The sequence below is a fragment of the Loxodonta africana genome, chromosome 10, assembly GCF_030014295.1.
Source record: "Loxodonta africana isolate mLoxAfr1 chromosome 10, mLoxAfr1.hap2, whole genome shotgun sequence".
NCBI classification, from domain to species: Eukaryota; Metazoa; Chordata; class Mammalia; order Proboscidea; family Elephantidae; genus Loxodonta; species Loxodonta africana.
The window spans coordinates 103298289-103313284 of record NC_087351.1 but is presented as its reverse complement, the minus strand read 5'-3'; the positions used below and the strand labels follow the sequence as shown (position 1 = coordinate 103313284).

The 14996-nt window shown below is 45.1% G+C and overlaps 1 protein-coding gene across 1 annotated transcript in view; it reads right to left on the bottom strand.

The window, feature by feature from the left end:
• Window positions 1-14161, bottom strand: part of KCNK13 (potassium two pore domain channel subfamily K member 13) — a 115484-nt gene extending 101323 nt beyond the window's left edge. The window contains exon 1 of the mRNA XM_003408818.4: window positions 13750-14161. Coding sequence (XP_003408866.1) covers window positions 13750-14089 — 340 coding nt within the window. The 5' untranslated portion in view covers window positions 14090-14161. The remainder of the gene's footprint in view (window positions 1-13749) is intronic.
• Between the last annotated feature and the right edge of the window lie 835 nt (window positions 14162-14996).

Below are 14996 nucleotides of genomic sequence, written 5' to 3'. Positions count from 1 at the left end.
GTCCCAGCATCATTTGTTGAAAAAGACTATTCATTGCCCATTGAATTGTCTTGGCACCCTTGTCAAAAATCAATTGACTATAAGTGTGAAGGTTTATTTCTAGATTCCCAATTCTATTCCAGTGATTTACATGTCTATTTTTAGGCCTGTACCACACTGTCTTGATTATTGTAGCTTTGTAGTAAATTTTGAAATCAGGAAGTGTGAGTCCCCCCAACTTTGTTCTTCTTTTCCAAGATTGGCTGTACTGCTTCCAAGACAGATTTGTTCACCCTTCTGGCAGTCCATGGTATATATTTAATATTCTTCGCCAACACCATAATTCAAATGCATCAAATTTTTTGTCTTCTGTATTTACTGTCCAGCTTCTGCATGCATATGAGGCAACTGGAAATACCATGGCTTGAGTCAGGCATGCTTCTGTACCAAATACCAAAACTATAGCAACATCTGGCACAGAAAATATCAACAACCAGAATGAATAAGAGAGACTTTACTGGGGAAAATGCTAACTTAAATTCAGTTTTAAAATTTTGAACCCAAAGAAGAGTCTCAAGGCGGGGTTGGTGTGGTTTGTAAGAAAAAGCTGGGGAAACTGAAAAACGGCAAACCCCACAAATGAGCATGATTGAATGAAGAAAATTGACTTTAAGAGAGAAAAGAGAGAACTATGACATGATAATAAAGACAGTGAGAAGAACTTCCGATATTTAAGCCAGTGACTGGCACATATCAAAAAACAAAACAAATCCATTGCCATCGAGTTGATTCCAACTCAAAGCGACCCTATAGGACAGAGTAGAACTGCTCCATATGGTTCCCAAGGAGTGCCTGGTGGATTTGAACTGCTGACTTTTTGGTTAGCAGCCAAACTCTTAACCACTGTACCACCAGGGCTCCGCCTGACACATAAAAAAAAAATTACACATAGTAGGCCCTTAATATCTGCTGAAAACATTGTTAAAGTCAGCAGACAGGAATTAGACAACGCAGAAAAGAATGACTGTGCTAGAAGATAAATGGAAAATTAAACCCAAAATAGAGGATTGAATAGGTCATAAATCTTCATATAAATGAAACCATACACCTATGTACTTTTGTGTTAAGCATCGTGTCTTGGAGATTTATCCATGTTACGTGTCTCAGTAACTTCTTCATATAGTTCAGCTTCTCGGACTATTTGCTCAGCATACAGATTGAATAAGTATGGTGAAAGGATACAACCCTGTTGTACATCTTTCCTGATTTTAAACCATGTAGTATCCCCTTGTTCTGTTCCAACAGCTGCCTCTTGGTCTATGTACTGGTTCCTATGCATGGGTTAAGTGGTTACTTATAACAAATATTACTAGAGGTTAAACTAGAGAGGTGGTCTAGAAGCCAGCCAATATCTACTAATACAGAACACTTAAGCATATCTAAAGTTAAATAACAGACTTTAGCATATAAAGCATTAAGAGATAATATTAATAAAATAATAATAAATGTTATGTAAGTGATGAAATCAATAATACCAAATCCATATATCCTGAACTACACAATGAAATGTTGCTATTTGGGGTGTGTTTAGTAAGTTTGGAGGATGATTGGGTTATATCTTCCCACCAGTTCCAAAAATCTTCCACATAAGAGAAAAACCAGCTGAAATACGTAGAGATACCAGGCTACAAAGAAATACTCAGTAAATGAAAAAGAGAATTCTGCAAAATGTACATTCTCAAATCCTTATGTGATAATTTCAGAAATAAATCAAAGCATAATTATTTAGTCAACCACACAAAACCATTTAAAAACAGTCTTTTGAATAACATTTGACATGAGTTCAAGGGCTGAACAGAGAATGGATGAGACTATCTCAGCCATGGAGGGGACCCTGAATTTACGAAAAAACTACAGAAAACAAAAAAACAAAAAACTGCCAGTCAAAATGAGTGTACTTGGCTATCTAAAAATCTTTTATACATATGAAAAAATAAAACAATTTATCAATAAAAAGGTGGCAGAATGGGTAAATATTTTCAGATATATATACATATAACAAGGAGCCTTGTTGTGCAATGGTTAAGCATTCAGCTGCTAACCAAAAGATTGGCAATTTGAACCCAGTCAACAGCTCTGCAGAAGAAAGACCTGATGATTTGCTCCTGTAACTAGACCATCCTGTGGGGCAGTTCTCCTCTGTCACATGGGATAATTATGAGTCAAAATCAACTCAATGACACCCAACAAAAACAACATATATATAATAGGTAAGAATTTGAAGGGTCCCTTGGGCCCTTGAAGCAACCCCGAAGACACCACAGAGGACCCTTGGGCCTTGGAGCACAGTCTGCAAACCACTTCCCTGGTTGATCTGTAGATCAATGCCACTGTGATCTTCATGAGATGTTTAATGCAAGAGAAGACTCAAGACACAGATAACCTTGGGGCCAAACAGCAAGCGCTCATAGGCAAAGTCAGGAAGTGACTTCCATGATCAAACATCTCTGAATTAAAGATATAAGTCTTGGGGCAGGTGCCTCCTATCCTGATAATAACCCTAGTTGCCATGGTGATGGGAGGGTATACAGCATATACTGTGTCTAACCCATGAAAAAAAAATTTTTTTTTTTTTAAGGACTCAATAAATTTTATAATTTTTATTATCGTTGTTGTTAGCTGCTGTCCTGTTGGCCCCTGACTCATGGTGACTTCATGCACAATGGAATGAAAATGCTGCCTGATCCTGTGCCATCCCCATGATCAAATGAGGATGAGATTGTTGCGATGCACAGGATTTTCATTGGCTGGTTTTCAGCAGTAGATAGCCAGGCCTTTCTTTCTAGTCTGTCTTAGTCTAGAAGCTCCACTGAAACCTGTTCAGCATAATAACAACATGCAAGCTTCCACAGACAGATGAGCGGTGCCCACACATGAGGTGCACTGGCCAGGAACTGAACCCAGGTCTCCTGCATGGAAGGTAGGAATTCTGCTACTGGACGACCACTGCCCTCATAATTTTTATTATATACAATAGTAAAAACAAAATCACACTTAACTCCAAAATCCAACAATTTGAAGATGGTTAAGTAAGCTATTCTACATGAACATGTGAAATGGGAACATGTACAAGAAATAATGTAAACGGAAAAAAAACCAAAAACAAAACCCAAACAACCAAGATAGTATATGTTCATGGACTACAACACCCATGTGTAGTAATGAGGATGAGAAAAGTTAAGAATTAGGAGATGTAACTGCCCCTAGTTCTTTTTAGAAACAAGTGAGTGTACCATGAAACAGCTAATGTGCTCAGTTTACCTTCTGTGGTGATCACGTGTCCTGCACAAACAGGTGCTTAAGGGAACTGCAAAACCAAAGGTGCTTAAGGGAACTGCAAAACCAAGAGGCTGCTGCAAATCAAGAAGAGTTAAGAGCTTTCTGTCCTTGTAGCTCCCAAAGGGAAGGATGCCTGGAGCTCACAGATGATCAAAGCTTCAGATGACCAAAGCTTCAACTGGGGGACTCAGACTCTTGACTTAAGCTGTCAGCAGACTTGTCTGGCCACACAATGTTGTTTAAAAATTTGAATCTGAATGCCTATGGTGGAGTTGTTCTCTTCAGGGAGCAAGCCCCACTGCTCCCTGAGGTCTCACGCTCTACCTCCAACGTATACTTATTTACATTCTGACCGCAGTGCTTCCTTTCCAAGGAGGGATGGTCAATAGAAGATGCTGGGGGTTCATCAGAGAATGGGAACATTAAACCCTTGAATTATGGTGTTGGCAAAGAATATTGAATATTCCACGGACCGCCAGAAGAACAAACAAATCTGTCTTGGAAGAAGTACAGCCAGACTACTTCTTAGAAGCGAGGATGGCAAGATTTCATCTCGCTTACTTAGGACATGTTATCAGGAGGGACCAGTCCCTGGAGAAGGACATCACGTTTGGTAAAGTAGAGGATCAGCAAAAAAGAGGAAGACGCTCAACGAGATGGGCTGACACAGTGGCCACCACAGTGGGTTCAAACATACCTACTATTTTGAAGATGGCTCAGGACGAGCCAACATTTTGTTCCGTTATACATGGGTCTCTATGAGTTGGAACTAACTTGACAGCACCTAACAACAAACAAGCCCTTAATACTAAACTAGCCTTCTAAAGACAGCTCTCTGGCCAAAGGAAGATGGAGTGGGTGTACTAAAGCGGCAGCCTTTCAGAAAAGTGGCATCATGTTTGGCAAGTCAGACAAACTAAACTGAAGGAGGCAGAAGGCTGTATAGTTCCCATGGTGCACACATACACACTAACAAACACAACACCCACCTGCTCCCAATAGAAAACGGGGGGGAGGGGGCGGAGGGGTGTTAGCTAGTTTATTCAAAGAAGATGAACTACACGTATTTTAAATAAATATTTAAAACTAATGGAGATGCTTCTGACAAGATGCCAGTGGCAGCCCTGGCAGGACCATGTCTTCTGGGTCTGAGCACAGTAATGTCCACCTCTAAAGGCTGAGGGTATTTCTCATGTACAGAGACAAAATTATTAACGCATGAGCGACCACAACACCTTCCCCCTCCCCCATTCCCCTTCTAAGGGGAATGGCTTGTTGCTTCCTGGGTCAGCTCCCTTTACTATGAAGAATCCAGGTAACAGGCTAAAGGAAGCAAAGGTTCAGTCAACCTACATAACAGAGAGCAGAGAGGGAGGGGAGAGAGGAGAAGGAACAAGGAGAGACAGAAAGACTGAGATGGCTGAAGGCTGAGGAGCGTGTGGGGTGGGTTGGGGCATCAGTGGCTCCAGAACTGCTTTGAGATATGAGAGACTGGGAGAGGACAGAGGGAACTTCCCTCTGAATTATAAAATGGAGACTCTATAAGGTTCTTTAGAGATCCAAACAAAACTTGAATTTACTTTTTCATTACTTTTGGGTAATGGACCACGCTTCTTTCACTGGAACATTACCTTTAGACAGGACCCCCAAGGAGCCCAAGATTTATTTGAGTTACATTCCTACTGACTGCATTTCTCCCTCATAGGGCAAGGCATGGAGGGGAAGAGAGAACAGGATGAAATTTAGGGTAAAAGAGGAAATTGTGATATTTCATAATATAAAAAAACTTCCTAATGAAACAGGTTGAGATTAATATATATATATATATATATATGTGTTGTTTTGTTGTATATATATATATATATATATATATATATATATATATATATATATATATGTACTGGGACACCGGACAGAGAGCGAGCGCTATGTCCTAGAATACCCAGTGCCGTTGAGTCGATTCCAACTCATAGCGACCCTAGAATAGAAGCCTTAATTTCAAGATACTGAAATTTTCCAAGTAGGAAGCACATAAAGACAGTTCCCAGGTTACAAACATCCGACTCACGTAAGATTTATATTTACGAACCAATCCCTGTAGAGCCTATTATATTAAAAATTCAAAGTACATACAATGGTTCGTAATAACCCGTATCAAAACATTATTATTATTATTACTGTATTATTATGTTAAAGATGTTTTAGTGTATTGCAAGTGTTTCTTTAATGGTTTTTATGCATAGAAAGGTACACTACATACTATACACTAAGACAAATATTTGACTGACATTAGATACAAACCGTACCTAACGGTTCCCACTTACGTAAAAACTCGACTTAAAGACAGACTTAAGAACAGAACTCGTTCATAAGCTAGGGACTGCCTGTAATTGAACAAACCCAGGGCTCTCAGAATGGATGACATTTTAAAAAAGATGGATCCCAAGAGAGATGGCCTCCTCACCTACCTTGACTGAACATAAACTCTTACCAGTTACTCTTTCTGTAGCCTCATTCCCTATGACCATCATTGCTCCTTAGCTATAATCTTAGAACACACTCACCATTGTTCATATTATGATGCTGGCAAAGAATACTGAATATATCATGGCCTGCCAGAAGAATGAGCAAATCTGTCTTGGAAGAAATACAGCCAGAATGCTCATTAGAAGCAAGGATGGCAAGACTTCATCTCACATATTTTGGACGTGTTATCAGGAGAGACCAGTCCCTGGAGAAGGACATCGTGCTTGGTAAAATAGAGGGTCAGTGAAAAAGAGGAAGACCCTGAGTGAGATAGATTGACACAGTGGCTGCAACAATGGGCACAAATATAACAACAATTGAGAGGATGGCGCAGGACCGGGCAGTGTTTCGTTCTGTTGTACATATGGTTGCTATGAGTCAGAACCGACTCGATGGTGCCTAACAACAAGAAGAACAACAACATTGTTCATATAAAACAATATGTTAAAGTTATTTAAAAACTACTGCTATGATTGGAAGTGTAGAGCTGTTGGAAAAATATTGAACAAAAACTAGCATTCCTATGATATCTTTGTGGGAAAATATTTTCTAAACATAAAGACAATTTAAGAAATCACAAGGAAAAGAGTGAAATATACAGCTGCACAGAAATTAAACATATTTCTATATCTAAGTAATAAATAATGAACTTTGAACAGAAAACAGCAATGGATGGAAAGTATGGCACAAACACGACAAAAGGCTAAAATCCTCAAACTATAAAGCACAATGTTACAGGCTGAGTTGCGTCCCCCCTCAAAATATGTGTTGAAACCCTAACCCTTGTACCTGTAACTATGACCCTGGTTGGAAATGTGGGCTTTCTTTTGTTATGTCAATGAGGCAACATTAGTGTAGGGTGGGTCCTAAACTTAATCACTTCTGAGTTATAAAAAGAACAGAATTGACACAGAGAGACACACAGGGAAAAAGAAGACAGACGTCAGAGACAGATGCATCCACACGCTCAGGGAGACCAAGCATTGCTGGCAGCTACCAGAAGATGAAATAGACAAGAAAGAATCTCTGCCTAGAGCCACGCCCTGGCCTCCTGAACTGTGAGCCACCCAGTAAGTGGTATTTCTGTTACAGCAGCGCTAGGTAACTAAGACATACACATACATATTGATTAACACAACATCCTCCTTCTCCCAATAGAAAAACAGGGGAGGGATTAGCTAGTTGATTCAGAGAGAACAAACTCTAAGTATTTTTAATAATTTTTTTAATTAACCAAAATTAATATTGAGAAAAGAAATTCTAATTCTAAAGAGATTCATTTTTTAACCTAACTGCAACAATGTGCTCATGATGGTGCAAAGGTGAAGTACTTGACTGATAACTGAAAGGTGGGCAGTTCAAACCCACCCACCTACTCCACAGGAGAAAGACCTGGCAAGACTTCGACTTATTTACTTTGGATACATCATCAGGAAAGACCAGTTGCTAGGACATCATGTTCCCTCAAGAAAAATGAGGGAAACCCTCAATGAGATGGATTGACACCATAGCTGCAACAATGAACTTGAACATACTCATGATTACGAAGGTGACACGGGGCTGGGCAATGTTTTACTCTGTTGTATGGAAGGTCTCCATGAGTCCAAGCTAGATAGCAGCTAACAACATGAACTCAGCTTTTCTCATCTCCCCAGTGTTTTCAATCTGTTAGTATCCATCTCTAGTGCACTCTCTGTATGTACTTCAGAGTAGGCATCACTGCTGTACCCCAGTTCCTTGCCTGGGATAATTCTGAGGTGTATGCTATAAAACACTGTAAAGTGTTTCCAATATCTGGTCTTATCCACTTCTGGACTCACGGGAGGATTGAATTTTCCTAACCTCTTAAAGTTGGGTGTGGCCATGCCACTTGATTTAGCCAATGAAATGTGAATGGAGGTGACATATGTCACCTTCCAGGTGGTGACCCTAAGATAAAAGAAGCCCAAGAGACTGAGGCACTACAGGAGATGACAGTCCTGGAGGGTCATCACACCTGTGGTAGACTCTGTGTAAGAAGTAAACTTTTGTTATGTTAAGCTGTTGAGATTTTGGGGGGTACTTTGTTATTGCAGCCTACCCTGACTAACATAATATGCAAACTACCTCAAATCCTTTTTGGACAGAATCTGAGTTAGAAATACATGGGTAAACACAAAAACACAGAGGGAGAAAAGATATTTACAGGTCATTTACACGGTATGCTGCCCATCTACTTGCCTGGGTAGTTTAAATTCATGCTTGTTTCAAGTCTGATCATCAGCCTGTTTCAGAATTCACAGCCCCTGAGCTGTGTTTTAATACTTGGCTCTGAATTTTAAATCAAAGGTCTCAATTAGACAGCAGCTGAATAAAATCTTCAACGGCACTGTCTGGGAAAATGAGGATTTGGTAGTGAATAGGTTTAAGTTTCCTCTTTTCTGACAAGAATTCTAGCATGAGCCATGGCTCTGTCTGCCAGGAAGCTGGCAGCTAAATTTGAAGCTTGAACAGTCATTGTTAGTGCTCTTCCCAAATCCCTTGGGGTCTCTCTACCATTTCTGGGCACACTGGCTGGGCTTCCAATGGCCAGCGTTGGAGGGCTGCCCCTGGGCTGTCCATGAAAAATCAGGCCAGAAGTCCGAAGAATTTACGTCCCCCCGGGGGCAGCTTTAAGGAGCCCTGGTGACTGCTAGGAAACCCTGGTGGCGTAGTGGTTAAGTGCCACAGCTGCTAACCAAAGGGTTGGCAGTTCCAATCCACCAGGCGCTCTCTGGAAACTCTATGGGGCAGTTCTACTCTGTCTTATGGGGTCGCTATGAGTTGGAATCGACTCGACGGCACTGGGTTTGGTTTTGGTTTTTTGGTGACTGCTAACTGAAAGGTAGATGGTTCTAACCCACCAGCAGCTCTGCGGGAGAAAGATGTGGCAGTCTGCTTTCATAAAGATTACAGCCTTGGAAACTGTAGGTGGCAGTTCTACTCTGTCCTATAAGGTCACTGAGAGTCAAAATTGACTGAACGGCAATGGGTTTGTGTTTTTGGTTTTTGTGGCTCAACAGGCTAAGTGCTCAGCTGCCAACCAAAAGGTTGGCTAGTTCAAACTCGCTCAGCTGCTCCATGGGACACAGACCTGGAGATCTGCTCCTATAAAGACTATAGCCAAAAAAAAAATCCTATGGGGCAGCTCTACTCTGTAACATATACAGTAGTGTGATGGTTAAGGTTGTATGTCAACTTCCCTGGGCCATGATTTTCAGGTTTGTCAGTTATGTAATGATATAATCTGGTAGTTATGTAATGATGTAGTTATCCTTCATTTTGTAATATAATGTAATCACTTCCATGATGTGATCTGATGTGATCTGCCAATAATTGTAAGGGGAGTTTCCTTGGGGGTGTGGCCTACACCCAATGTATGTGGATGTTCTCGCAAACCCCACTGGCTTTTGCTTGCTCTGGATCCTGCATCTGGCTTGTCAACATCTAACCTCTGGTTCTTGGGACTTATGCCAGCATCCTGCCGTCTGACCTACCTATCTTGGGTTCATCAGCTTCTGCAGCTATGAGACTCAGGAGAAGCTTCCAGTCTGATGCCTGACCCACAGACTTGGAACTTGCCAGCCTCTACAACCACGTGAGCAATTTCCTTGAGATAAATCTTTGTCTCTGTCTCTCTCTACATATATATACACTCCACCAGTTTTGCTTCTCTAGAGAACCCACCCCAAGACAGGTTGCTGAGTCGGAAACTGACTCGACAGCACCTAATAACACCTACAACAGGGACAGCTTTAAATCAGTAACTGACAGGTATGGATGTATAAATACCCTAGCTCCCTTGCTCGGGATAACTCTGGAACATGTGCTCTGCACTGGGATTAAGCACTACTTGCCCACTATGGTTGCTGCCTTAATAACATAACCCTCTTTGATTCTTTCCCTTTCTTGTATGGCTTCCTCCTTCTCTTACCTGTGTTGCACCTCCCAATAAATTGCCTGCACTCAAATTCTCAGCTCCCGCTCTGCTTCTGCTTCTGAGGGAACCCCAACTCAGGCAAAGCCTCTCTCAAGCAACTTTAAAGACCCGCTAACTCTCCACATTCTTACTTTTCTTATCCCTGGTCCTAAGGGTTTTCTTTTTTCCTTTAACTTTTTATTTTGAAATAATTCTAAATTCACAGGAGGTTGCAAAATAATTACAGAGGGATCCTATGTACCCTTCACCCCGTTTCCCCAAAGGTTATATCTTGCAAAACTACAGAGCCATGCACAACCTGGACAATGAGTCGGTAGGACCCACAGAGCTCGTTCAAATTCCACTGGGTCCTAAAGTTTTATTTCTCCATTTTCTGATGATTTTACTGTACTTTTCTTGTTGTCTGCTTCCTGAAAGTCTTCGCAGAATAAGGCATGGTAGAATTAATTTTTAGGAAAAAACCACCATCACGCAACGTTAAGATAAAAGTACAATATAGAAATGGTTTACAGGGTGTGATCACAATTTAAAAATGTATATATATATGTACACATAGAAAAAACAGTAGAAGGAGATGTACCAAAATGTTAACAATGGTTAACTTGGAGTGATATTACTACTATAGGTGGTTTAATCTTTTTTTCCTCTGTATACTTTATTTCGAAAACCCTGATGGCATAGTGGTTAAGAGCTGTGGCTGCTAACCAAAAGGTCAGCAGTTCGAATCCACCAGGCACTCCCTGGAAACACTATGGAGCAGTTCTGCTCTGTCCTATAGGGTTGCCATGGGCTGGAATCGACCCGACGGCAATGGGTTTTTTATACTTTATTTCACAAAGAACAGGAAGCTTTAGTTTCTTCATCTATCAACTAGGGATGCCAGGAACGCCTACCTGGCAGAGCTGTGGTGACTGCGGAATGAAGTGTGAAGTTGTGCGGCACTTAGCACAGCGCCTGGCTCACAGTATGTTTCTAGTGAAGAGTAGCAAGTGCTGTTATTAAAATGTTCACCATCAGAGAGAAGATCAAACGGTTTCAAAGGAAGGTGTCAGGTATATGTAGTGCTTTGTACTTTTCAAGGTGCGTTCACTTACCTTAGCTCATTTGTCCCTCACCGTCACCCTGCAGTGGGGCAGACATGGGGGGGGGGGCGCGTGGGGAGGAGACAGGACTCCTGTTTATGGAAGAGCTACAATGATGTGTCAGCACCAAGCTGGGCACTCTGTAGACACCTCAGAGAAGGCTGGGGTTCAGAAGCGTTGAGACACTTGCAGAAGATACAGAGGCAGAACCAACAGCTCCAACTCCAGCCTCAGTTCAGGTTTCATCCTACTCCGCCATACTATGTTATTATATGTGCACCTTACAAGCCTGCAGTACTACGTGCCCACCTGTCCTTGACATCACATGTTCGATTGTGTCAATGTTCACCAATCCATACTCATGCTCTGCTCCTTCCTTCCTCTGTGCCTGTGGGTGGTGCCAACGGGAGGCTTCTGGTGGTGTTGGGGAGGATTTCGCCAACCCCCAACCTCCCATCAAAGTCCCACCAAATAAACATTCAATCTAAATAAAAGCTCTGTACTTGCCATGCAAAACCCAGCATATTCAAGGTAAGTGCCATAGCAACACCTCCCAACCAGCTGGCTCACCCGAAGTTCCTCCTACGTAGAAACTCTGGAACTGTCTTATGCGACATGGGAAGTGATGGCTGTGAGGGTATTAAGGAATACTATTAAGTGATTGGAAACCCTGGTGGCATAGTGGTTAAGTGCTACCGCTGCTAACCAAAGGGTCGGCAGTTCGAATCCGCCAGGCGCTCCTTGGAAACTCTATGGGACAGTTCTACTCTGTCCTATAGGGTCGCTATGAGTCGGAATTGACTTGATGGCACTAGGTTAGGCTAGGTATTAAGCGATCATGGATATCGTGGTGACGTAATGGTTAAGTGCTATGGCTGCTAAGCAAAAGGTTGGTGGTTTGAATCTACCAGGTGCACCTTGGAAACTCTATGGGGTCAGCTCTACTGTATCCTATAGGGTCACTATGAGTTGGAATCGACTTGACAGCAAGGGGTATTAAGTGATCAGCTTGGGGAGAGAACTATGGATGGGGGGTGTTACTGCTCGATTCTCCTTAGGAACCTATGTTCTGGTCATCATGGAGAATGGTATGGAGAGTTTTTCTTGCCAGATACCCAGTTATTCTGGAGTCATGGTGGCCCCTGATGGGACCAGGGCTGTCTGGGACGGGGTAGGGGCTGTGGGCTGGGCAGTTCAGCACAAAGCACTTCAGAGAAAGCTTGCATGTCCCTGATCACGTTGGCCCTCTCTGTCTCGCCTCCTGCTTGTCAACTGAAGCCCTGGGTAGCCTCCTAGACTCACTTCGGGAAGCCCTTCTTGCCTAGTCAGACCAATGCTGGTCTCTACTGTACTCTGTGCTCCTTCTCCCAGGGAATGACTACCTAACACGCCTGTGCCTGCGAGCCTTGAGGAAGTTGGTCTGTCACCTCACCTCATTGGCAGGTTTCTTAGAGAGCCTAGGAGCTGTCCTTGTGTAGCACCCATCATACACTCTGTGCTGTCTGCCTCTGCGAGCCCCTTTCACGGCTCCTGGGACTCTGGCAGCCACTCCATTTTTCTCTGTCCAGTCTTTCAAAGCCCGCTCCTCTACTTCATCTGCCCCAAAGCTCTTCTTTCCTCTGAATTTTTGTAGGGTCTCTCCCTACCCTCACCACTTGGTTATACTTTAAGGGTTAACAGTCTTTTGGGGTGTGGGACAAGGACCCCAACCTCTTCTGCTGGGGAATAAAGCCATAACTGGCTGTAGCCATGCCATACCCTGGCTCAGAAACCCTCAATGGCTCCCAATTGCCTCCAGGATAATTCCCAGGTCCTTAGTCTGGCAGTGAAGGTCCCCCTCCATCCTGTTAGCCAGGCCCTTCCTCCTCTTCCTTCCCCTACTTCACCTGGATGAGCCAGCTCATGGGTCCCCTGAAGGCCATTTTCTCCTCCTTCCCTTCCAGACTGTAGTCACTTTAGTCTCAAACCCAAATCACACAGAATGTTACAGGTTCAACCCAAAGGTTTTTCTTTCCTGATTCTTCCTGGTGGGAAAACACTTTCCCTCCATTGACTCCTCATTAGCACTTTGTTTTGCCTCCTTACTTGCAATCTGGTATTATATCTGATTTCTCTCTGTAATTTCGAAGTTCAGAAGAAAGTTTTTTTTTTTTTTAATTTGGTGTTGCCATCTGATCTGAGCCCAGTACAATACCTCGTGCACAGTACTAACTCAATAAATGTCTAAATGCTCCCTGTTTGTGTGCTTCTCCCAAGTCCCATGAACTCAAAGCCTGTCTCCTTAACTAGACTGACAGTCTCTTAGGGCAGTTTCTCCAACTCACACCACCACACCAGTTGCCATGGAGTGCAGCTGACTCATGGCGACCCCTCCACCTGTGTCAGAGTAGAACTGTGCTCCATAGGGCTCTCGATGGCTAATTTTTCATAAGTAGATCGCCAGACCTTTCTTCCTAGGTGCCTCTGGGTGGACTCAAACCTTGATTTTGGTTAACAGCTGAGTGTATTAACCATTGCACCACCCAGGGTCTCCTGTTCCGACTTAAGGTGTACTCAGAGCCCTTGGGGTCTTTGTTAAAATGCAGATTCTGATTCAAATGGTCTGGGGAGGGTCCAGGGACCCTGCATTTCTAACAAGCTCCCAGGTGATGCCCCTGCTGCTGGCCCACAGACCATACTTAGGATAGCGGGGAGGCAATAACACTTGTTGAGTAGGCACTGGCTCACACGGTCGAGTAGGGGCTGGGCACTGAGGTGGCTGAGAGCTGCAGAGCCAGCTGGGGCGAGGAGTGGAGGCCACTTGGACGATGCCAGAGTCCACTCTCGCTTGCTCCCTCCCGCGCGGCCTCTCCGAGGCTCACTTACCTATGGTGGACACGACAGTGCCCACGAAGTAGAAGGCACCGGTGAAGTCCCAGCGCGGGCGGAGGTTGTCCATACGAATGCCAGCCGCGGTGGCCTCCTCATAGTGGCGGAGGAAGCCGCGCAGCTCTTCGCGGCTCAGATTGTGGCGGCGGCTGAAATTGGCCATGCGCTCCTCCCAGCGCTGCTTGGCCTGGCGCTCGTGCGCCAGCTCTAGCGCCGAGAAGACGGCGGCACCGCCCAGCAGGTAGAGCACGATGAGCGCGGCGAGCAGCAGGAAGCGCGCGTTGTCCTCGTTCAGGTGGCCCGGGCTGCAGTTGCTGCCGCCACTCCGGCCGGCCATGGCCGGGCCCTGGGGACAATCCTGTGCCGGAGCGGCGTAGGCACTGGGTGACTCTCGCCCAGGCCTCAGGGGAGGTCGGGGCTCGGCACGCGCTCAGCCCGCCCCCGGCTCGCCCATGACCGCCGGGTGCTCCCCAGGCCGCGTGGCTCCCTTGGCCGCGGCCTCGGCCGCTCCTGCGGCGCCAGCTCCTCACGTCCGCCTCAACTCCGAGTTTCAAATCCGCTTTGTCGCCCCCGCCCCGCCTCGCTTGGAGTTGTCCTGAACGCCACCGCACCGAGCGCCCGGGCGCAGAGTCCGCTTCCGCTGGGAGCGGGAATACGGGTGCTCAGTTTCAGCCCAGCGCCCTGGAGGCCACGCTCAGCTTTGGGAAGGGGCGTGGTGCGTGTTCAGGGTGGGCTCGGGCGAACTTGAATCCCCCCCCCAAGGCGAAAGTCGGGGAGCCCAGCGGGCCAGCCGGTAAGCCGAGCCCTAGAGTCACTGTCACTTTAACCATCTCTTCTCCAGCGCCGGGTCTCGCGCTGCTGATCTTGAAAGTGCCTCCTCAGATGGATCCAGAGGTCCCAGCCTCTGGCTTCTGGGTCAACAACCTGCCTGTTTGGGCTTAGAGGCTGGACCAAGTCCCGCCCAGACGCACGGACAGCTGGGCTGTGCCGTGCGGCATCCGTGGGCTCCGACCTCCTTCTCGGCCCCGACGTTGCGCCGCATCGCTGGGCACAGCGACTGGAGACAAGACGAGAGAGAAAGGTTGGAATGGGGGAGCGAGAGAAGTTAGGCGCACCCCCGGCAGCCTCCCCGCCTTGGCCTCTGGGTGCGCTGCCTCCACGTGTCAGCGCGCGCAGCGAGCCAGCCCCTGAGAGCGCGCGGCTAGGAGACAGTGACCCCTGCGAGCCCTTTTTCTCCGGGCCTG